At 40.0% G+C, this 24,533-nt stretch overlaps 1 protein-coding gene across 1 annotated transcript; it reads right to left on the bottom strand.

Moving 5' to 3' along the window:
* Positions 1–10,659: 10,659 nt before the first annotated feature.
* On the bottom strand, positions 10,660–22,758 carry mettl1 (methyltransferase 1, tRNA methylguanosine). The gene is made up of 6 exons (XM_083971878.1): positions 22,551–22,758; positions 22,035–22,183; positions 21,579–21,763; positions 16,252–16,365; positions 11,874–11,975; positions 10,660–10,894 (listed from the first exon to the last, which is right to left on the bottom strand). Exons 1-6 carry the CDS (start codon positions 22,628–22,630, stop codon positions 10,742–10,744), a joined length of 783 nt encoding a protein of 260 aa, XP_083828004.1. The 5' UTR covers positions 22,631–22,758; the 3' UTR covers positions 10,660–10,741.
* Between the last annotated feature and the right edge of the window lie 1,775 nt (positions 22,759–24,533).

Genomic DNA, 24,533 nt, shown 5'->3' with positions numbered 1-24,533 from the left:
AGTTCATTGTCCGTCTTTATATGCACGCCGGCTGGCTCATTGGTTTTTATCAATATTCTTGAGATGATTCCTTCTTATTTATCATCTCTTTTAATCCTGAATAATAAAGTTTTATTATTTTAATAAACTTTTTTAGAACAGAACAGAAATGGAGAAGAAGCTTTTAGGTTTTCTGCTCCAACTACATGGAACAACTTGCAGTCAGAGCTCAAACTCCAAACACTCAGGCTCCATGGGTGCAAATGTTTGATTTATTTGATTTTGTAAATTCAATTGTTTGTTGTTTGTAACTTTTATGTTTAATGTGACAATGTGCTGAAACTGTCTTAGAGCTGCACCAATTAGTAGATTAAAGCAGAAGTAAGCGGAATATTTGTGTTAATATAAGTCTTAAATAGTAATATCTGCCGACAGCAATCACTTCTATAGAGAGTTTGGTCTGAAACACGGGTCTGTCAGTCACTCTGCTCTGCTGTAAGCCGAGGAGAAAACTTTCCTTGTATCCTACAACCTTTATCCAATGAGGAGAGAGAACGGCATAAAGGGGCAGTCCTCTCTGTGTGTGCAGCCAAGGGATGCGCCTGAATGTGGTGACGTAGGGACGAGGACCAATAGATCCATGACGAGGGCGGGGGCTGCTAACTCCATCGGCTGACAAGACGTTATGGTGCGTTCAAGGCAACTCGTAACTCGTGTTTTTCCGACCTGTGAAGTCGTACCAGTTCGATCTGGTACGAGTTCACGGGTCGGAAGTTACGAGTGGCCGTTATAGTGGATGAAATGTTTTAAAATGTGACTTCCTGTTAGAGAACAGATTGAGATTCACCTGCAGCAGAGACACGACGCTGTATGTGCTGCCACTCTTGGCCAGGTCTCCCATCTTGTCAATCATGGGACAAACCTGGTTAAATAATATAATAATAATTATAAACACTGGCCCAATAACAGGAATGATAATCGTGCCCAAAAGTGGCAGAATAATAATCACAATTTCTAAATTTCATTTAAAAAAAACAAAGGAAATACAAGGAGGTGTCAAATGAAAAACCGACTCATCTTCACTTTAGTCGTTGTGCAGCTGCTAATTGAAGACCACACAAGAAGAAACTACACACACACACACACACACAACGAGGCTGATTTAAAAATTAATCTCCCCCCCCCCCTCCTGAGAAACATGGGGATTAATCAGCTATTTATTATGAATAAGAAGAAATCCTATAACACAGAGAAAGAGAGGAGGAAGAATAAAGGTTCCTTTGTGGCAGCGAACGTTTCCTTCACTGTTACTGTAGCGACTCCCAGCCCCGAGCCCCAGTGGTGTGCACAGACTTTTTGAAGGGCAGGGGCGAAAAGGAAAAAAAGGGGCACCTAATAGCGCGTCCTCGCCACTGAAGAGGGCACTTTAGCACACGTTTTGGCTTCCCTGAAGGCACTTTAACACGTGTTTTAGCTCCCAAGAGGCCACTTTAGCACACGTTTTGGCTCCTAGATGTGGCTCCTAGAGGGCACTTTCAGGGCAGCCAAGTTTCAGAAAATGACAAGAGTGAGACTGTAGCGACATGGTGCATTTGGCCGGCGAGCACAGGTCGGCGGCGAAAAAAATGTGGCCTTTTTAAACGTTGATTTGGCCTGTTTTATAATATCAATACCTTAAGACTAAAAAACATTGATGTGGCCTGTTTTAACACGTGTTTTGGCTCCCAAGAGGGCACTTTAGCACACGTTTTGGCTTCCAAGGGCACTTTAACATGTGTTTTGGCTTCCAAGAGGGCACTTTAACATGTGTTTTGGCTCCTAGAGGGCACTTTAGCACACGTTTTGGCTAACCATGAGGGCACTTTAGCACATGTTTTGGCTCCTAGAGGGCACTTAAGCACGCGTTTTGGCTCCCAAGAGGGCACTTAAGCACGCGTTTCGGCTCCTAGAGGGCTCTTTAGCACACGTTTTGGCTCCTAGAGGGCACTTTAGCACACGTTTTGGCTCCCAAGAGGGCACTTAAGCACGCGTTTTGGCTCCCAAGAGGGCACTTAAGCACACGTTTCAGCTCCTAGAGGGCTCTTTAGCACACATTTTGGCTCCTAGAGGGCACTTTAGCACACGTTTTGGCTCCTAGAGGGCACTTTAGCACATGTTTTGGCCCCCATGAGGGCACTTGAGCACACGTTTTGGCTCCCAAGAGGGCACTTTAGCACACGTTTTGGCCCCCATGAGGGCACTTTAGCCAATGTTTTGGCTCCTATGGGCACTTTAGCACACGTTTTGGCTCCTAGAGGGCACTTGAGCACACGTTTTAGCTCCTAGAGGGCACTTTAGCACACGTTTTGGCCCCCATGAGGGCACTTTAGCTCATTTTTTGGCTCCTATGGGCACTTTAGCACACGTTTTGGCTCCTAGAGGGCACTTTAGCACACGTTTTGGCCCCCATGAGGGCACTTGAGCACACGTTTTGGCTCCCAAGAGGGCACTTTAGCACACGTTTTGGCCCCCATGAGGGCACTTTAGCAAATGTTTTGGCTCCTATGGGCACTTTAGCACACGTTTTGGCTCCTAGAGGGCACTTGAGCACACGTTTTAGCTCCTAGAGGGCACTTTAGCACACGTTTTGGCCCCCATGAGGGCACTTTAGCTCATTTTTTGGCTCCTATGGGCACTTTAGCACACGTTTTGGCTCCTAGAGGGCACTTTAGCACATGTTTTGGCCCCCATGAGGGCACTTGAGCACACGTTTTGGCTCCCAAGAGGGCACTTTAGCACACGTTTTGGCCCCCATGAGGGCACTTTAGCAAATGTTTTGGCTCCTATGGGCACTTTAGCACACGTTTTGGCTCCTAGAGGGCACTTGAGCACACGTTTTAGCTCCCATGAGGGCACTTTAGCACACGTTTTGGCCCCCATGAGGGCACTTTAGCTCATTTTTTGGCTCCTATGGGCACTTTAGCACACGTTTTGGCTCCTAGAGGGCACTTTAGCACACGTTTTGGCCCCCATGAGGGCACTTGAGCACGCGTTTTGGCTCCCAGGGGGCACTTTAGCACGCGTTTTTCAACAATTGGGCCACGAGGGGGGGCGACCGCCCCCCCTGTGCACGCCACTGCCGAGCCCCGAGCCCCGAGCCAGACTCCCAGCAGACCAGTGTGTTAAAGTTCATGGCTGCAGAGTCTGCCTGTCTGGGTGGTATCACAGAACACACACACACACACACACACACACACACACACACACACACACACACACACACACACACACACACACACACACACACACACACACACACACACACACACACACACACACACACACACACACACACACACACACACACACACACACACACACACACACGGATCAGGAGACTTTTGGACCTCACTGTACCTTTATGTATATTACTGTATTTATGGGGGGCTGTAATTGACATAATACACTCCCTACACACACACACCCCCACCCAGCCTTTACCTTGGACCTCCAACTATTACAACTGAAGCCCCCCCCCCCCCCCCCACCCCCCTTCTCTGCCCCTCACCACACCCTCCCATCGTCCCCCTCTAACCTGATCCTAAATCTAAAACCAGGTTGAAAGCCTCAGTTCAACTCCTGCACTCTAACAAATGATGTGCTGGCTCAACGTAAAAAAATTGAGGTAAGAATTTCCATGGACATTTTTAAGTTATTTCAACTTAGCTAGTATTAAGTACATGCCACAAGACTTCTCTAGTTAGGCCAACTTAATTACTTAAGTACAAGCAACATGATTTCCCTTGTCCTCTACAAGCTTATTTAAGTCAAACCAACTTAATTTTAATTGTGTTAAAATTACCCCTTTTAGTTATTCTAACTTATTTATTTTCATTTCATTCTACTCAGAAATGTCCATGGAAATTCTTACCTCAATTTCTTTTAGTAGTAAGAACTTATTTATCTAAGTCAGAATATATCACACATTGAACTTTCAGTTTGATCTAACTGTTTATTCAAAGAAAAGTCAGCATCTCACTCTACAGCAACAGGACTGAGTGTATATGATATTTAAAAAAAAAAAAAGTAGCATTCATAAAATAAATTAAGTTAGTTATAACTTACAATATAAAATATCCCTTTAAAACAGTATTTTGAACACAGCATACAATAAATTAGGAAACTTACAATATAAAATAGCCCTTTAAAACAGTCTTTTGAACACAGTCTGAACATTTTGACAGTCATACTCTTGAGACTGATTTTCCCATGAATGTTGACTCCAGGGCAGGCTGACAGTGGTGATCTGTCTTAATTCTTGGTTTATCTGAATAAAAAGAAAAGGCACAGATAAGTACAACATGCTAATTTATACAATTAGCACACAAACTACTGCAAAGAAATGGCAGTGCACACTCATGCTATTCTAACAACTAGCTTATAACTAGTCCTGTGGCATCTCAACAATATTTGTTTGTCAACACACAGCATCTAGTGGTGAAAAACGATTTCTTGTAGCCTACTAACTGTACTGATAGCTTGTGAATAAAACGAGTCAAGATTGTACTCACCAAGCTGTAAAGTTTGCAAATGGGTGTCTCCAACTCTGTGCTCTGGTCACTGGTGTCTTTCCAATGTGCTTCCAACAGGCATGCCGCATGGTTCTCACTAAACATGTACTAGCAGTTAGCCTGTACTCAACTTCTAACAAAATACAGACACAGATTTTTAAGTTGTGCTAACTGAATACACCTCTATGTTAAGTTAAGGCAGAAATATCTGTTCAAAATTCATGTATTATTGAGTTACAACAATTTTATTTATTTTCATTTAGACCAACTTATCAAATTAAGTTATCAACTCATTATAATGTATATGCATAACAAACTTAATTTTTTAAGCAGAAAAAGCTCTTGATTTTGAGCTATACAAACTAACCCCATGAATCACTTTTTAGAGTGTGCAGGGATTCAGGCTCTTTATGAGTGTGTGTGTGTGTGTGTGTGTGTAGGTGTGTAGGTGTGTGTGTGTGTTGCACATGTGCACAACACACACACACACATGAATGAGTGTGTGTTAAACTTGTGTGTAGTGTTTTCCCTCCCCACTCAGCAGGTCAGTGTGAAATAAAAAGTGAGTTATAGTGATTCATCCTCCGACTGTAAATCAGGTTCTTTACAGATTATTTTTCTTTTTTACAGTGTTGACTATAATAAAAATGTAATATATATACAGTATATTTATATATACGTATATGATTCAATATTCTTTCATACAGTTGAACTGGTCGAGTGAATCTTCTCCAGAACTATTTATTGGACACTTAATGTTTCCTTTGAGTCACTTATTTTAAAACTGTTAATTCATCAGTTTTATTAAACATAAACAGTTTCACTATTATTTTTATGATCAGTCTCTCTGCTGATTCCCTAACTTTTTTTAAATTCTGTTAGTTCAGATAAGATAATAAATGAATGAATTCATTAATGAAGCTTTTCCCCTGAAAAAACTCTTTGATACATTCTGGAAATCGAGTCCAACACCACATGTCACCTGTGTGTGTCTGTGTTATTGGTGCATTTAATTAATTGAAGAGAAACATGTACCTATACCTTGTGTCATGTGTTTTAAGCTGCTGAATTAACAACAACATTGTGCCCTCAACTGTACATGTGATTGATTATGGACGTTCTGCTGCTGCTGCACAACTACTGATTATAACAGATAAAAACTACACTAAGAATTATCTACAATGATTTTTCAATAAATCAATATTTTTTTTAAAATGTCCCAAGTTCAAACAGGAAGTAGTTTTTTACACAAATGTAGTGATAGGCTACAGTGTGTACAGAAAGTATTCAGATTGACCTTCAACTCTTCAATTCAAATTAAAGGGGTCTGAATACTTTCTGTATACACTGTATGTTCACGTACTGAGACCAGGATGGTTAAAAGACAAAGAACGGTCAGAAAAACTCCAAAGTTGCACTGACTTTTGGTTAAATAATACTGTTGTGTTTACTATTTATCTACTTTATATGAATTTTTAGTTACATTTTGGCTAAAAATAGAGTTTCTGCATCGATTTCTAATGATTGAATAGAATCGTATCGCTGGAAATGAGACAATAACGTCCTTGCATCATCACCAACCATGACTCACCACACGTATCGAACCTCAGGCCCAAAACTAAGTGGATAAAATGTTTTAAAATGTGACTTCCTGTTAGAGAACAGATTGAGATTCACCTGCAGCAGAGACACGACGCTGCTGCTGCTGCTCTGTGTCTTTATGCCGATGTGATGCAAACTGGTTTAAATGCTGCAGTCGCCTGATGTGGCGAGCAGCAGGTGTGAGGCGTCACAGCTGCTGCAGATGTTTAATCACCGCCGTCCGTCAGCAGCAGAGTTTACTTTAAAAAGTTTTACACAGATCACGTTTCCTTCTGTTTATCATGCACATAATATTTCACCTTCCTCTGACTTTTATCCTCCAAGGGGTTTTGTTTGTTTGTTTTAATTTTTTCTTTTACAGAAGCTTCATTAAATGTAAATGTTGATGGAAACTGTACAGCAGCATGAAGCCTGAATGAAAATTGGCCCATTACCATAATCCCTATAGACCCTTTCAGAGAGTATAAACAAAGACAGGTGTGGCTCATTAGAAAACGCTCTGGTACACTAAATGGAATGGAGCCTTAATTAGTATCCTTGGTAACACCTGTCTTTGTTTATACTCTCTGAAAGGGTCTATAGTCATAGCAGTAGGTTCGTTACCTTTAATTATCGGTGCAAGCTATTTTTAGAACGGCGGAGCAGAGCCGTGAGCTGCTCAGAGCTACGCTACGGAGGCTCATGGGATTTCTTGGTTTCCCTCATCAAACTCATCAAATACACAATCCAACAACTCCACAACGCTCTGGTGGACAAGTTGTGACCTGCACATTCACCACGCTATGAGATAATAACACAACGTTACCAGACAGAGTTGTTTTAGAGGGAAATACAGAGACTGTTGATGAAAAACTGTCCCTGAAGGCAACGCGCATCAGCGGTTTTGCATGAATTTACCTACCATTACGTTTAATTTCAAGAAATAAGGATTCATTGCATAGAAATATCCCAGAAATAACAGTCAATTTCAATTTTAATGTTCTCCACCAAGTCTTTTGCAATTGACCGTTATTTCTAGGCTATTTCTAGACATTATGACGCAATTAATTGTTATTTATTGGCTATTTCTGGACATTATCACATAATTAACAGCCTGTAACTTAAAGGTTTACCATTCCCCCCCCCCTTTTTTTGTTGGCTCTTTTTGATTTTTGTTACAATAAACACGTTAAACTGATCATGGACCCTTTGGATTCTTTTGGACGCTTCACAAAAGACGAGCTTTAAGTTCCTCAGTGGCTGAAGGCTTGAAACAACAAACCTACTGACTCTGGCTTTAAACTGTCCCATGTGAAATAATCAAGAGTGCAAAGTGAATATAAGGAAATTAAAATGTTGTATCTGTTGTTTTTAAGTCCTGACTGTGTAAATGTTTCAGAGAATAGAAACTGAAGTGTGACATGAACTCTTCTAGAGGAGACGATGTGACTCCTCCTCCTGCAGCCTGAGAGACAAAGTTTGGGGAAGTCGACGACGGTGATTATGTTTTTTTTCCTCCTTAGATGTGAAGTCAGGAGCAGCGTGGGGCGAAGCGTCGGCAGCTGAGGGAGCAGATTAATAAAGAAGTGAACAGTTCTTCTCCGTCTTCGTCTTCGTCTTTGTTGGGCTGAAACCTCCTCGGGCCCAGGAGGAGAAGGAGGTTTTTCTCTCATTAGAGTCCAGACCAGAGTGAGACAGAGAGAGAGGGAGGATGTGATGGTGGATTCAGGCCTGTGGGGAGGAAGACGAGCCGCTCTGATGTAGCTCTGAAGAATCTCAGCTTTAAGGTCGTTAAAGCTGTGGGAAACGAAGGAGGACGGAGACTTCGGACTGAGACACTGAGACACTGGACGGAGCCGAGGCAGCATCAGCACCAGGGAGGAAGAGGAGGAGGAGGAGGAGGAGGAGGAGGAAGAGGAGGAGGAAGAGGAGTAGGAGGAGGAGGAGGAAGAGGAGGATGAGGAAGAGAGGGCGGAGGCTTCAGGGTGTGATTACGGACGTAGAGTTGGAAAGTTGTTCGGAAGAGCTAAATTAGTTTTTTTTTTCTGTCTTTTTAATCTCCTTTTAATAATAATAATAACAATGATAATAAAAAACTTTATTTTTCAAATGAACAAATCTGAGAGTCTCTACTTTAATTCCATTGTAGTTGTGCAACAACAATAAAGGTATTGTAGTATAAACACAGTATAAAACCACAGGGAACAGTCGGGTAGGACGACAAAAACATCAACTACCTGCAGCTAAATGGGACAATTTGTGCAACACTGTCCACAAAATGTTCATTTTATGTGTGTTTTTTGTGTTTTCTTTATACACTATGACTTGAATGATTGTGTGCATGCATGTGTGGTGTCATCTATCTATCTATCTATCTATCTATCTATCTATCTATCTATCTATCTATCTATCTATCTATCTATCTATCTATCTATACATCTAAACATGTGAGGGAATGAGGAGACGAGTCAAAGGGTCACAGCTGAGAAATTAGTAAAAACTTGTCGATATCATTTGAATTTTTTTGAAGGTTTCAGTCACACGTGTTTCAGCCGTTGAGTTGTGGCTGAAAAACGGATCAACAAATCATCTCTACGCCGCCAAAAAAAACAGACGACAGATGAGTTTTGTTGTTGTATCATCGAGAGTTTAAAGCAGAAGTGAGTGATATATTTGTGTTAATATAAGTCTTAAATAGTTATATCTTCCGACAGCAATCACTTACATAGAGTGTTTGGACTGAAACACGGGTCTGTCAGTCCCTCTGCTCTGCTCTGAGTCGAGGAGAAAACATTTATCGTATCCTACAGTTTTTATCCAATGAGGAGAGAGAACGGCATGCAGGGCTGTGTGTGCAGCCAAGGAACGCCGTGAATGTGGTGACGTAGCGACGAGGACTGTTATGGTGCGTTCAAGGAAACTCGTATTTTTCCGACCGTGAAGTGGTACCAGTTCGATCTGGTACGAGTTCACGGGTCAGAAGTTACGAGTGGCCGTTATAGTGACTTTCACCGGTAAAACAGGTCGGAAAAACACGAGTGGGTTGCCTGGAACGCTACAAAGTCGTAAGTTGTGACTTGAAGCTGTAATTTACGATTTCAAAAGCCTGCCTGGAACGCAGCATTAGCCAAAACGACCGGATCACTCACTTCTGCTTTAAGCAAATTTTTTATTCTGGGGTTTGAACAAATAACTGAGTGAGTGTGTTTTGAACTCATCTTCATTATGTGTTCATGCTTGTGACGGAGGAAAGGAAATAAAACACAGTTTAAACACCGAACACACAGATGTTGTTTCAGGAATTGAGCAGAAAACAAAAAAACTGTCTGTGTTATGATTAGGAAAAACTTTTTATTGTCAAAAACGGTGGAATGTCGACAGGGAAAGATTTAACTGAGGTAAGGAACAAGTTCTTTCATATTATTAACATGACATTTAGTTTATGAGTTCTTCAATTACTCTGAAATCGCCCACAGTTTTTCCAGTGTCTGGTTTTCTGTCATTAAGGCATGTGCTGTCCTGTTCTTAATCACCAGCCCTGCAGCAGCAGCAGCAGCTTTAACAGCAGCAGCAGCAGCAGCAGCAGCAGCAGCAGCAGCAGCAGCAGCAGGGCTCCACAGATACCAACCTGCTGCAATATTCGGCTAAAATCATAAAAAAACATTGGTTTCTATGACATAACGACCTTTAAGATCCACAACAGACACGATGAGTGGATAATGAGAGAATTAAAGTTGAACAGAACGGACAAAAAGCTGAAATTAAACAAGCTTCATGTTGCTGATTCAACAGTTTCTAAATGCACTGTAAAAAAATATCTGCATTTAACTCGTATATGATGATCTTATTATTTCTAACCCAGACGATGAATATCCTCCTAAACTAATAAATGGTAAATTAATGCCATGAATATAACCTCATATCATCAAGTGATGTAATAACGAGTAACCCCAGGCGGCGGGTGCGGGCCATCACATTCTGGATCCATCCATTTAGACTTGCACTTTATCTATTTAAACTTGCACTCGCACTTTAGAAACTGGCACTTTATACCAGGCATTTTACAGATCACATGCACTTTATGTGTAGGTATGAATGTGTATATGATTGTGAATCGCTGTATAATTCTTGTGTATTTCTGTCTGTTTGTGTATTACCTGCCAAGGGACTACGGATGCAAATGAGCAAGTTGCTAACTCTGACGCATTTACATTTGTGCACACGTACGGATGTTCATTAATGTGTATTGTCCCTTTTAAATAAATAAAATAAAAATTTAAAAAAATAAATAATTTCAACAAACTGATCTGAGACAGCAAAGTCGTTTTACTGAGAGAAATAAAGTTTAATTGAAGGAATTTACAGAAAAATCCAAAACAGCTCCGTCAATGAATCTTACAAAAGAAACTGAAGAAAAAATCTAAAAGAAGCAATGAGAAAAAAAAAAAAAAAGAAAGTCTGAATTTAGTTAGTGAGTCTTTTTCTGGTTGTCGTCTTTTCTCAGCCGAGGAGTGAAATACTGTATGTAAAATTATGTGGAGAAAAATCCTGTGTCATGAGGAGCTGAAAATGTTTCTCCATCATCAGTTCCAGTAAATAAAATTTAAAAAAGGAAACCGTTGACGTCCATCTCATGTCTGAACCACTGACCGTTGTTGTTCCTGTTTGTTCAAACCGTCCTCGACTCGCCTGAAAACAGCGAGGAAGTTCTTCCCTCCGTTCCTCTGAACTTTCTTTCCTTCTTCCGTGCAGGTTCCCAGGCGACTGATGATGACGTCATCCACCTGCAGAGAGACGTTACAGTTAAACACAAAGCAGTTATATTAAGTTTTGCTCAAATGCTCTCATTTAAATTCATAAAGTTTTTTATTGTACTGTAAAAAAAAAAAAAGTATGGCGTGAATTTGTGGAAATGTTATAGAGACATTTCTGGAAAAAGTGATACAATTTCTCCAAAAACGTTTAAACATTTCTAGAAAAAAGTGGTAAAAATTCTCCCAAAAAAGTAAACAAAAAAGTTGAAAATTTTCAAGAAAAAAGTAGTAAAATTTCTCAAAAACAACCCTAGAAAAAAGTGGTAAAATTTCTCCCAAAAAAGTTTTTTTAAAATTCTACACAAAGTGGTAAAAAAGAAAAAATTAAAGGAAAAAGAATAAAGTTGAAAATTTTCAAGAAAAAAGTAGTAAAATTTCTCAAAAACAATCCTAGAAAAAAGTGGTAAAATTTCTCCCCAAAAAGTTTTTAAAAAATTCTACAAAAAGTGGTAAAAAAATAATGATCATAATAATTTTGTTGTGGTAAAAAGTGGTAAAAATTTCTCAAAAAAATAAAAATTTAAAATTGAACCAATTTGAGAACCATTGGTGTACAACATTGAAATCAGATATTTGCAGTTAAAGGGATAGTTCATCCAAAATTCAAATTTCACTCATTAGTCCTCTGTGCCTTCTCTGAGTTACGGGGGGGTCCGCGCAGCAGTATTTGTCCATATAATGGTTGTGAATGGATACCACTTTTCTTCGTCCAAAAAGACACACCAAAAAACATCCAAATACCTCCATAGTGCTCGTCTGTAATGTCCCTCTTGTATTGAAGCCCCAACATGAGAAATTCACAACCGTTATATGGACATGCAGTGCTGCGCAGGGAAGGCACGGAGGACTCTGAAAATTCTCACAGCCCTTAGTCGACATGAGGGTGAGTAGATAATGAGTGAAATTTGAATTTTGGGTGAACTATCCCTTTAAGGACCTGTGAACGTACCAGCTCTTCATCGGGGACACGTGTGAACAGCGGATGTTCGGTGAAGTGCTTCACCATCCAGAGGTGGACCTCCTCCACATCTGTCATGGTGTAGACCAAACCCTGACGTGAGCAGACAAACAGGGGGAAAGGTTATGGACACAGTTCTGAGAAAGCACCAGTCGCTCTGGGTGTGTGTGTGTGTGTGTGTGTGTGTGTGTGTGTGTGTGTGTGTGTGTGTGTGAACCATTAAAGAATAAAGGGTCAAAGACAAACTGTCAAAATGTCTTTTTTTTTTTTTTTTTTTTTATCTTTGCACCGTGTTGAAACGTTTCAGAGTGAAGTCTCTGCGTCCTCACCTCTGCAGAGCAAACAGTTAAACGTTAAAGAGATAAAAATAACCACAGCGACGACACGGAGGTTAATCACCTGCTGCTGTCGTTTACTTTACATAGATAACGTTAGTAGAACGGGGATTTCTTAGAAGGACGCAGCCATGGCACAGTTTCTCATCCACTCGATGGCGTGAGCGTTGATTCGTCACGTCCACCTCACCTGGCTGCCTCCTGCTTCAGGTGAACCATTTTAGATTTTTAAGATTTTATATTTATTAAAAAAAACTTACTCGGGTCGGATTTTGATGTGAAACTCTGCAGCCAGAAGTTTGGAGAATACTAATATTAATTTTTCACAAAGTCTGCTGCATTTACTCCAGAATGTGATGGAAAGTGATCAGATCTTGTTGTCTGTTGTCTATTGTACGTTGTCCTTGTCTATATTTTATTAACTTTAATTCTTATAGCTCATTTTGCATGTATTATGTACCTTCTTCTCCTTATATTCTGATTGTTAGGGGCGTCTGGGGAAGAAAAGATGAACGCTACTAGAGATCCTCTACTATGACAACTTGACAAGATGTCTCACTACAAGCTGCACCAATGATATGAAATGTTACAGCTTCACTTCCTGTCTCCTAAAGTGGGCGTGGTCACTTGTCCCTCCACCCCGTGTTGTGAACGTGTGTGTGGATTTATAAAAGTTGTTGGTAGAGGAAAGTGATATTTTTATATTTTCTTATGATAAGTATGTGTACACAGCTATCAGTCTTTTAGCATTATGAAAATAAATACGCGCGGGCGTTCATGAACGTTAGTTGACGTTACCATGGAAAAACAAAGTTTGTTTTCTCCTGATTTGTCTGAAATTTGTCCGTTTTAGTGTCAAAATGTTCAGAAGAGATGTGTCTCTCTCTGCTGCTGCTGCTGCTGCTGCAGGGCTGGTGATTAAGAACAGGACAGCACATGCCTTAATGACAGAAAACCAGACACTGGAAAAATTAGTTCAATATTTACTACAGTGACTCTGGAGCAAAAGAATTGACCATAATCTGACCTCAGGTTCACTTCAATAGACTCAAGACCTGCTGCTGCTGCTGCTGGTCTCCTAAAGGGGGCGGAGTCACATTCATTCATTCATTCATATACTTAACTAGAGAGAGAGATTGAAACATTAATGTAGACAACAGTTTTTTTGTTTGTTTGTTTTTTACTTGCCTATGTGTTAATGTTTATCTGTAAAAGGTCCTAAATGATGCTATTAACATGGATGATCTATAAATGTCCTTAAATTATTGAAAATACCACACTTGCTCATTCACCAACAATGCAGAGTTGTCAGTTCTTGAGCGCTTTTGCAATACCCATATTCCGCCATCAGGAGGCGCTTCCATTGAACCAATGCGTGTCGTTACTCTCTTTTCCAGTGCTCTACTGTCTCCTAAAGTGGGTGGAGTCACGGTCTGCTGGCCTCCTAAAGTGGGCGGAGTCATGTTCTGCTAGTCTCCTAAAGGGGGAGGAGCCATGGTCTGCTGGTCCCCTAAAGGGGGAGGAGCCATGGTCTGCTGGTCCCCTAAAGGGGGCGGAGTCACGGTCTGCCTGTCTCCTAAAGGGGGCGGAGTCACGGTCTGCCTGTCTCCTAAAGTGGGCGGAGTCACGGTCTGCTGGTCTCCTAAAGGGGGAGGAGCCATGGTCTGCTGGTCCCCTAAAGGGGGCGGAGTCACGGTCTGCCTGTCTCCTAAAGGGGGCGGAGTCACGGTCTGCCTGTCTCCTAAAGGGGGAGGAGCCATGGTCTGCCTTTCTCCTAAAGGGGGCGGAGTCATTGTCTGCTGGTCTCCTAAAGGGGGCGGAGTCACGGAGAAACCCACGGGACACAGAAACAGGAAACTGACTCGTAGTGGAGCGTCTTGTTTCTAAACCGTCTTTGGCGCTCCCATCAAGGACGCTTTTAATAAACTTGATGTAACTGTCAATAAAAGACTTTGACACTTCTCAAATGATTGTAATTATACTTCAGTAACATCTGACAACACACTGAGGCAGAAAACTTTTACACACACACACACACACACACACACTGGAGTAGTTAAAGTGATAAAGCCAAATTTAGAAACAAGCCCTCCATTGTTTCCTCGGCCTCCATCAACACTCGTGTCCCAGCGCTGCTCCGACAGCTGTGTCAGGCAGCAGCAGGGTGTGTGCAGACGTCCTCCAGCTGCAGGCCACACACACACACACACACTCGATGCTCCACTTGTATGTCAGTGAATTCATGGATTTCTGCACTGTAATCAAACGATAATTTTGTTTTTCTTTCTCTATTTTAACCGATCCGACCTTTAAGACAAGTCCGTACTCAGATTATAATTCACCTGTGAGTTTTCATCTGTAATTGTGTGTGTGAACTTGGCTGCAAATAGCAACTAGTTTAACTATTAATTAACCTGTCAGTCACTGACGCAATTAACCTTTTACTTCTCACTGCATCAGACGTTAAATAACGAAGAACGACACCGGCTACAGTTTGTGTTTAAATGTATTAATTTCAGTTATTATCCCCAATATCTAAATCAGTTTATTGCACCTTTCTCATCCAATTCATCCAATCAATCTCCGACTACAACGCCACAGAATCTTTATTTGGTTAGAAAGGTTTATAAATCAACTGCAACTACATATTAAATCGATAAAATCCTTTTAGTTATTTAAAACTGTGTTGTGAGAATATCTGCTCATGTTTTTAACATGTTTTTTTTTTACAGTTGAATGATCGTTACACTGTCATATCAAAAGGATACCGTCAATAATAATAATAATATCACTTTATCCTTCAATGACACTGAAGCAGCGATCTCTGAGATCTGTTTTGTTTTGAGTTTGTTAGAGTTGGGCTGTTATATTCATTAAAGTTCAGTTGATTCAGTTAATTACCATAATAATAATTGTGATGAACGATTTAATTGTCTTTTTCTGATCATTTCACACCGCTATTATAGTATAAGCCTGAACATAGTTTAATGATACACATAGACCTTATGAGGAGGAGGAGAAGAAGGAGAAGAAGAGACATTTATTAACTTTGCAGCTAAATCCATGATGCTGATGTCAATAGATGCTCATCGAATATCAGAAATAAACAGTTTGTAGCTCCACTCATGTGCCATTAAACCAAAGAAGAAGAAGAAGAAGAAGAAGAAGAAGAAGAAGAAGAAGAAGAAGAAGAAGAAGAAGAAGAAGAAGAAGAAGAAGAAGAAGAAGAGGGGGATGCAGCGTGATGATGTCATTAAAAGAGGACCAGTTTTATCTCGCCTCTGGCGTTTTCCTCAGAAAAGAAATCGCTTGTGTTTATGCATGTGTGTGTGTTGTTTTGTATGCTTTATGGTATAAAGAACTAGCCTGACAAGCCAGACTATATCATTAACATGTCTAGTCTGGCAACGACCGGTAGACCTCGGCTCAATCCAGGGGGATGAAGGCTGTCTTTCAAACTGCCTCTGCCAGCGCGACGACCAATCAGAGTCGGTAGATTAAACTTTTCCCATATCCGTCGGCAAAACACCAACTACATCCTTCTTCGAAATGAACGACTTCAGTGAAGTTTCTTGCTCAACTTTTAAAGAAAATGACAAGTTTAATTCTTTCAAAGTTGATGCCAACGCCGATTCAAACGACTCCTTTGCCAAAGCCAGTATGTCGTCATGGCGTTAAGCCCGCCCAACGACTCTCTAAACAGATAGAGCGCTGTGATTGGTCAACACAAACGGTGTTCGAGACTCAAAAAGTTCCTATGGCTCGTTTCTAGACCCACCTACAGAGCAGATAGATTTGCTGCTGCTAAGGTGCAGCTAGATTTCTAGGCTTGTGTTTATGCATGTGTGTGTGTGTTGTTTTGTTTGCTTTATGGTGTAAAGAACATTTTCTTTGTATAAAAAGTGCTATATGAATAAACAAAATAAATAAAAAATTGATTGATTTGAACACAACCTGAGTCGATTTGATTGATTGATTGATTGATTGATTTCATCAGCAGCAGCAGCAGCAGGTTTTACCGGTCGTGTACGTACCCCAACTCTCAGCGTGTAGGCGTACTCGGCCAGCAGCGTGGGACTGATGATCCTCCACTTGTGTTTGGTTTTCTTGAAGTGCGGGTCGGGGAACAGGAAGAACATCTTACTGAGCTGCAACAAACAAAACAAAACTCAATATCAAAACTTAAACTTCTTATTTTTATATCCACCTCCATCGTTTGCTTCTTAAAGGTATAGTATGTAGGAATTTCCCCCATCTCGTGGTGCGGTTGCATATCTGAACGCATTCTTGATGTTGCATTCACGTGAAATCGGGCAGACGTCAGCTGGATGTAACAGGATAAACAAGCGTCTATGTAAACAAGTGGTCCGCCAGCACGAGGCAAAACAATACAGGCCTGACAACATGTTGTCATGGTGATGTGGTATTGTTTTACCGTCTTTCTCTGACGGAGTAAAATGACATCCGGTTGGTTTGCCGACGGCCGTCTGCCTGACTGCACCTGAATGCAACACCAGTGCCTCCGTCCTTCCTCACACTACACAGTGGTGACAGTTTTAACAGGCCGAGCCCACAGCTCCGCTCAGTTTCCGTGGTTACCTACGGTCACGCTGCCACTCAACGTAAAAAAAAAAGGCGATGCAACATGGCCGCCTCGGTTCGGTGCGTCGCCCACTTATGTATTTGTAACGACTTGTAACAACTCATTCTAAGGTACCAGAAAGCTTTCATTTGTATGCGGGTGTGATTCCACTTCAGTGAAATACGGATTTATGAAAGACATGTTTGATTTTTGATAATAAAAAGCCAAATAAGTTACATACTGGGGCTTTAAATATATAAATAACATCACTTCTCCTTCCCGCTCTGTGGCATTTTGTGGTTGATTGTTAAACAGTGTGGATTGCAAAAACTGGAATTTCCCCCCTCTTGATTTTTTTTTTTTTCCCCATAAACTTCCCCCACGTCTCTGTTTTTGACAAGTGCAGCAGTGATATTAGTCTGACTGATTGATACATTAAAACCCCTTCCAGAAACCTCTTCTTCTTTTTTATTAGTTAGAATAAATAACGTCAGGTATAGACAGAAAGATGTGGGGATAATCACCGGGGACTGCTGCCGCCTCGGGGGCCTCGTCTCCGCTGATGGAAGATGGAAAAACCTTTTACACTTTGCTGCTTTTTTCTTTCCTTTTTTTTTTTAAAAAACCCCAAAATAATTCAAAGACGAAAGGAAAGAAAAAAGAAAAACGTGTCGGGTCTTTTTTAGAAAATGCTGCTTCAACACTCGAGTCCGTTCATGCATGTGAGAGGGATTGGGACTTGGTCTGGGTGGTCGGCTTTTATTCCTCTGCAGGTTTACTAAACACTAAAAACTGACACTGGGAAAAGAAAAAAGTCCAACTGAATGTGATTTAAGAGATGTGGTTTCTGAGTCTGCACAATAATAATGATAATTTAAAGAAAGAACCTTAAAGGGATAGTTCAGGGATTTTTTTAAAGTGGGGTTTTATAATATCTATAAAAACTAACGGTGTGTTTTCGCTGCCTACAAGAAGTCCCGTCTCAAAATAATACACCTGTTTTAACTATACGATATATATATATTAAAAAAATATTTTTTACAGTGCATCAACTGGTCGGGTGAAAAAAGCATTTTATCTGGAACTAACCAACGTCACTTTTGTGCAACACGCTGTATCACTCCGCCTATCAGCTGTTTGGATCAGTAGGGGGTCTAGTTTAATTGGACGTTTCCTGTTACTCTGTTAACTGTATTGTTATTGCTAAATTTGCAGATGTGAATGACTCCTGTACTTTTTGTAAAAGATAAAAATGATACAGAAACAATTTCACATTTATAAATTAAATAGTTTATCACTTTTTTTTCAATGCTACTAAATCTGTCTTCTCTCTTCATAAATAAAGATATAATTTACTACTGTGTTGATCCAGAAGATGGCGCTCTTGAACACCTGATGAAACTTTGTTATCTTTTTTTGCAAAACTTTTTATATTCACAAACAAAAATTTGCCAAAAACGCTACCTCAGATCGCTGCTTTTCTTTTTCCTTAAACTATATTTTTGCATTTATTTATTTATTATTATGATATAATGTTTATGACTGTTTATGGAGTGAGATGTGCTGCTCAGTATCCATATACTACATATCTTGTTGGTTTTCTTCATTATTCATATTCAATAAAACAAAAAAATAGCAGTGTTTGAAGGAGATGAAGTATCGCACAGAGGAATACTGAGCGAATCCCGAATAAAAAACTTTTTGCCAACCAGTCGATGCACTGTAAAAAAAAAAAGTCTATATACAGCCTACACTTAAAACAAGTGTATTATTTTGAGACCAGACTTCTTGTTCGTTCGTTCATTCATTAATTTATTTCCTTTTGACCCCTCCTTGGAATATAACAGACAAAAAAAAACAAGGACAACAGATCAAAGCTGTTAGTTTGGGTCCGTTTACAGCCGTAAAAAAAAAAAAACTGAACTATCCCTTTAACACAAAATTAAAGCCAAAGAAAGTTCCCTCAAAACTCAGCTTTGGCAAAGACGCTGAACAAATAACAGACGTATTATTATTTAAAGAATTAAACTTCTATATGTTTTTATTACTAGAAATCATTTGGATCCCATGAACGTTACTTCTCCTCTGCTCCTTTCTTTCTTTCTTTCTTTCTTTCTTTCTTTCTTTCTTTCTTTCTTTCTTTCTTTCTTTCTTTCTTTCTGAGGTTTTATTCCCACTCAGGGCATTTGAGGTGAAGTGTTTTTTTTACCTAAATTAACCCCGGTGCACTAAAAAGCCGGCTGCTGTGTAATCTAATGCGGGTTTCAACAAGTCACAGATTACCGCAGCTAATTGGAACGGATGAACGGCGTTTCGCTCTCAGCTGATGGCGACGCCTTTGCGTGTCAGTCAATGACCCCATTGTTGTGAAATCCCAGATTTATTGAGCAACGGCAGCGTAATTAAATTCAGTCCATATGTCAAACATGAGGAGAGTAATTATGTTTTAACTCTTGGCCTCGAATCGTTGTTATTAAAATTAGTATTATTACCTTGGCAGAGCTGCGATGGCCGACAGACTGTCAGCTCGGATTTAAGGTTATTAATGCCCACACCGGATCAACTGTTATATATATATATATAATGTAAAGAACTTCAGGGCTTTTACTGCAGGAATGTGGATTCAGGAGTTATCCACACACATTTTCTACATTTCCTCATGCTGTTTAAATCCTCTCATCTACACTCAATAGAAAAAAAACCCAGCTTCGAACATTTTAATGAACAGTTCTGATGTTTTACATGATGAATACCAACTAATGCACTCAGGGAGGAGATACAGGATTCTCCTATGTGAAACCAACCGGTACAAAAACTCTTTTGTCCCACTTTCAGTCAAGCTCATTAAAGGGATACTTCACAAAAAAACGATAATCTACAGTACCAATCATCTACTCACCGTCATGCCAATATAAAAACAGAGATCACGTTCATTTTTTCCCAACAACTTTTCCATGTGGCGGCTTCAGGACACTTGGGTCAGTACAGACGAGCAGTATGGAGGTATCTGGATGTTTCATAGTGTGTGTTTTGGACCATTCAAATGTGAACTTTTATCCGCCGCCATTATATGAAAACCTGTCACCAGCCGGACCCCCCCTGGAACTCCTAAAGAGTTTTGATAACACCAAACCCTTCCTTGGCATGACGGTGAGTAGAAAATTGGTGAATTATTGATTTTGGGTGAAGTATCCCTTTAAGGAGCAAACATAAACATGTACAGCAACTTTGCACAGCTGTTTAATGAGGGTAAAAATGAAACATAAGGTAAATAATATCCTGCATGGTTCTTCTGCTCTGTGCTACTCCGATCAGAGCGGCGTCCCTAGCAACGGTCTGTTTAACGGTTTTGCTGATTCCTGATTGGACGGAGGGTGGGAGGGGGCGGGCGCTTTAAGTCCAGCCGTCTGGGATGGAAACTTTAACATCCCAGGAGCTCATGACAACAGGACGGAGCAGAAACAGTCTGGATTTGTCAAACTGAACTGAACCGTCCCTCTCATGAATGTTATTAAAGGTATAATGCGTAGGAATCCCCCCCATCTAGCTGTGCGGTTGCATATCTGAACGTATTCTTGATGTTGCATTCACGTGAAATCGGGCAGAGGTCAGACAGACAACAGACGCTGCATGTAACAGGATAAACAAGCGTCTATGTAAACAAGTGGTCCGCCAGCACGAGGCAGAACAATGCAGGCGTGACAACTTGTTGTCATGGTGATGTGGTATTGTTTTACCGTCTTTCACTGGTGGAGTAAAATGACATCCGGTTGGTTTGCCGACGGCCGTCTGCCTGACTGCACCTGAATGCAACACCAGTGCCTCCGTCCTTCCTCACACTACACAGTGGTGACAGTTTTAACAGGCCGAGCCCACAGCTCCGCTCAGTTTCCGTGGTTACCTACGGTCACGATGCAACATGGCCGCCTCGGTTCGGTGCGTCGCCCACTTATGTATTTGTAACGACTTGTAACAACTCATTCTAAGGAACCAGAAAGCTTTCATTTGTATGCGGCTGTGATTCACCTTCAGTGAAATACGGATTTATGAAAGACAGTAGGGATGCACATTTTGAAGTTTTTTTCTGACCAATAACCGACGCTCATTAACTGATTATTAACCGTTAACCGATAAGATTAAGAAGCTTGCGGCGCACGGCAAAAAAAAAAAAAATTTGATCGCTCCATTTTTCTTTTTCTTTTTTTTTTGCCGTTAAATACACACGTGCGCTGCGACAGCTGATCAGCTCTGTCTCAGCTAATCGCGCTCTGGAGGTTAGATCGTCCAATGTAGAACTGTTTTTATACAAAGTGCAGCCAAACACCAGGCTGAAGGAGCAGCAGAGCTCCTCTGACAGCTCCTCTGTCTTTTTTTTCTCAGCGCCGTTGTTACAGGTGATGCACATCTATGTCCGTGTAGCTACATTTATTGTCTGATCTTCCTTCATGGGGGCTGCTGCTCATACTGTCTGTCCTCCTGTGTAACTTTTTGCTGTGAAATATGACTGAAGACACGTGAACTCTGCACGTGTCGACACGCCCCAATGAGTTGACGACATAAGGAGCTAATAAAATAAATAAATAACCGATAGTATTAATCGGTCAATGTTCTTGTTATCGGTTAACGGTTTAACGGTTAATCATGTGCATCCCTAAAAGACAGATTTGATTTTTGATAATAAAAAGCCAAATAAGTTACGCACTGGGGCTTTAAACGTATTAATCATCGTACGACTTACGTATATATATAATCGGGTGACACACTGAGGATCAGACCTACCTGTCCTTTACTGAAGAAGTTGGGGAGGTATTTCATGGCGTTGCTACGGAGACAGGCGATGTTCTGGTAACTTCCGGGCTCGGACGTCCGTAGCGACTGGATACGATCCTGGACGTAGTCGGACACTTTGACCCGGATCTCCAGACCGAGCAGCAGCTGGTCTGGGAACAGCGGAGACAGCTCCACTGAGACACGAGACACACAGAGGTTAGGTTAAGTTAAGTTAAGTTAAGTTAAGTTAAGTTAAGTTAAGATTCCTTTATTTGTCCCACAGTGAGGAAATTTACATTTGTGCAGCAGCAGCAACAAATAGCAACAGGATAAAAGAGAAAAAACAGAATAAAACAAGAGGAATATAAACATCAATTTATAGAAAGAATGATTTAAAAAGAGAAGAGGAGGAGGACATGATGGGGACAGCGATGGAGAAGCTGTGGACGTAATAATAATAAACACCTAAGAGGCCTCCGTATCCACAGCCGATGTCTGCAAACTCCACCCGAGGCCTCGTCTCCGTCTCCGTCTCCATCGCCGTCTCACACTTCTCTCCGGTGAAGAAGTGAGGATACAGTTTGGACCAGTCCATCTCCTCGGGACACACAGGACTGAGGAGACAACAGCACAAGTAGCTATCTTCATTTTTATTCCATTTACTCCGTCACATTGAGTTTGTTTCAGGACAGATGGATTTTAAAGTTTAAATCCTGAGTCACTGGTGATAAAAAGTGAGGAAACACAATATTTATAAACTACAGAGCTGAAACTTTCAGATTAACAGGTAAACATGGACAGAGCAGTAACTTTAATATTAGTTTAGTATTAATAAAGAGCTTTATCACATGGGCTAACTAACAGTAACTTTAATATTAGTTTAGTATTAGTCTAATATAGAGATATTAACACATGGACTCCCTCACAGTAACTTTAATATCAGTATTAGCCTGATATAAAGACATAAACACATGGACTCACTAGTCAAACGTGTGATGAGCCATCGGGTTTGAATGAGCTCGTTGTCTGTAGAAACGTTTCTGAGGCATCGATGACGTCATGTTGAATAAAAAATAAAATAAAAACTTCACTCCTCTCAAAATGTTTCTGTCAAAATATCAATATATATTCATGTAATGTTAGAGAAACAGAGGAACGAGTCACGTTGTTTTCCTCCACTTCACCACCGGCTGTGTGTGAGTCGCGGAGTTTTGACGTCATCGCGCTAAGCGTCGTCTCTCAGGGTTGCCAGGTTTGTGACATTTACACATTTACATGTTCACGGACTTAAGTATTGATAAACTAACTGTATCAAATTCAAATAAAATATATTATATCTCACTTATAAAATATAAAATTATGTATGAACATGAGTTTTCACCCCATAAAACAAAACTCTGGAATAATAGATCCAGGTATTTAGCTAGTAGCTAGAATAAACCTATAGTTTATTTTGTGAGGATTAATGGAAAGGAGAGTTAATCTATCACATTATGAGCAATTCTACACTAAACATATTTGAAAATAATGTTATTTAAATGATAAAGAACCTCCCTAATCCATTAACAGAGCAGCAACTGATCCCATTTGTAATTCAGAGGTGTTTAACCCTGGACAAGAAAGGTGTAGGCTATATTAATTCTTATAAGTGTTCACAGATTTAAAAAAATAAAAAAATTAATGAATAGACCAATCAATAGTGCAATGTACCTTCACTACCTTAAAAACAAAAGAAATACACTTCAAAACTATTTAACATTCATCCTAATCCTATACACTGCAAAAACTCAAAATCTTTCCAAGAATATTTGTCTTATTTCTTGTCAAAATGTCTCATTTCTAGTCAAAACTAAACTCTTTTCACTTGTTTTTAGATAATATTCATTTGTTTCAAACTAATTTTCAGTTGAAATAAGTAGAAAAATCTGCCAGTGAAAGCAAGTTTTTTGTGCTTGTAATAAGAAAGAAAAACTTGCTCCACTGTCAAATCTTTCTACTTATTTCAAGTGGAAATCTGCTTGAAAGAAGTAAAAAGTGTCTGAAAACAAGCTGCTTTTATGTGATGAGTCTTATTTTAAGTAGAAAGAGATTAGTTTTGACAAGAAATAAGACAAATATTCTTGGAAAGATTTTTAGTTTTTGCAGTGTACCTTGTTTTAATGTTGAGGACAATTTGTGACAATTATATTATGATTACGGTATGTGAAATCACACAAATGCATTAAGTGATAGTCCAGTTTGCACCAAACTGTATTCAACCCAGTGATTATTTTCATCCTGTTTGATCCGCTGAACGAAGACGCAGCGGCTCCTCTGGGCGTCGTCTCTGTCGTCTTTAATTTCCTCCACATTTCACTCTGTCAACAGCTCAGTGACATTTCATGAACCTCTGATTCTTTGAGCCTCAGTTTGAGTCGCACAAGACACAGTTTTAAAAATACAGAGCAGAAACATGAATCAGGTCTCAGTATTATTTTTAAAACATGGTTTTATTTGGTTGTTGACAGTGAATAGAGAGAGTGAAGGATGACAGATGACAAAAGAAATCTCTCATTTCAAGTTTTTTTTCCCACCTAATTACCTTAACAATGCTGATACCATTTTCATTTTCACAGTTTTGACAAAAATCTGCCAGAGGCCGACTTAATATAAGAGTGAATATATTTTATAAAAGATTTTTTATACTGCATTTAAAAACTCCTTTAAAGGTAGAGTCTGTAGGAAGACTAAATATCTACAGACTCGACCTTTAACTTTATCTTTATCTCCATTAGTTGCATTGTGACATGAATCTAATTCTAACAGGAAATAATCCAATCTGCATATATCAGGACTGTAACATCTGTTTGTATTTATTTAAGCCTCCATCTCCTAAAATAAAACCATAATACAGTACAAAGTAAAATGTTTCCTTTGAGATCGACGTCGAAGGTCTTTATTATAAAATATGATATGTACACTAAG

Source organism: Trachurus trachurus, assembly GCF_905171665.1.
Source record: "Trachurus trachurus genome assembly, chromosome: 5".
Lineage (NCBI taxonomy): Eukaryota > Metazoa > Chordata > Actinopteri > Carangiformes > Carangidae > Trachurus > Trachurus trachurus.
Note: the sequence above shows the minus strand (reverse complement) of the source record. Positions and strands in the feature narration are given on the sequence as shown.

Bases quoted from the DNA above. Each gene is read 5' to 3' on its own strand.
- mettl1 (XM_083971878.1), bottom strand. From the start codon at position 22,630: ATGACGTCATCGATGCCTCAGAAACGTTTCTACAGACAACGAGCTCAT. The intron at 22,184-22,550 runs GTGAGTCCATGT...TTGTCTCCTCAG, and splicing joins GCTCATCACACGTTTGACTA to TCCTGTGTGTCCCGAGGAGA. The intron at 21,764-22,034 runs GTGTTTATTATT...CTCGTGTCTCAG, and splicing joins TGGATACGGAGGCCTCTTAG to TGGAGCTGTCTCCGCTGTTC.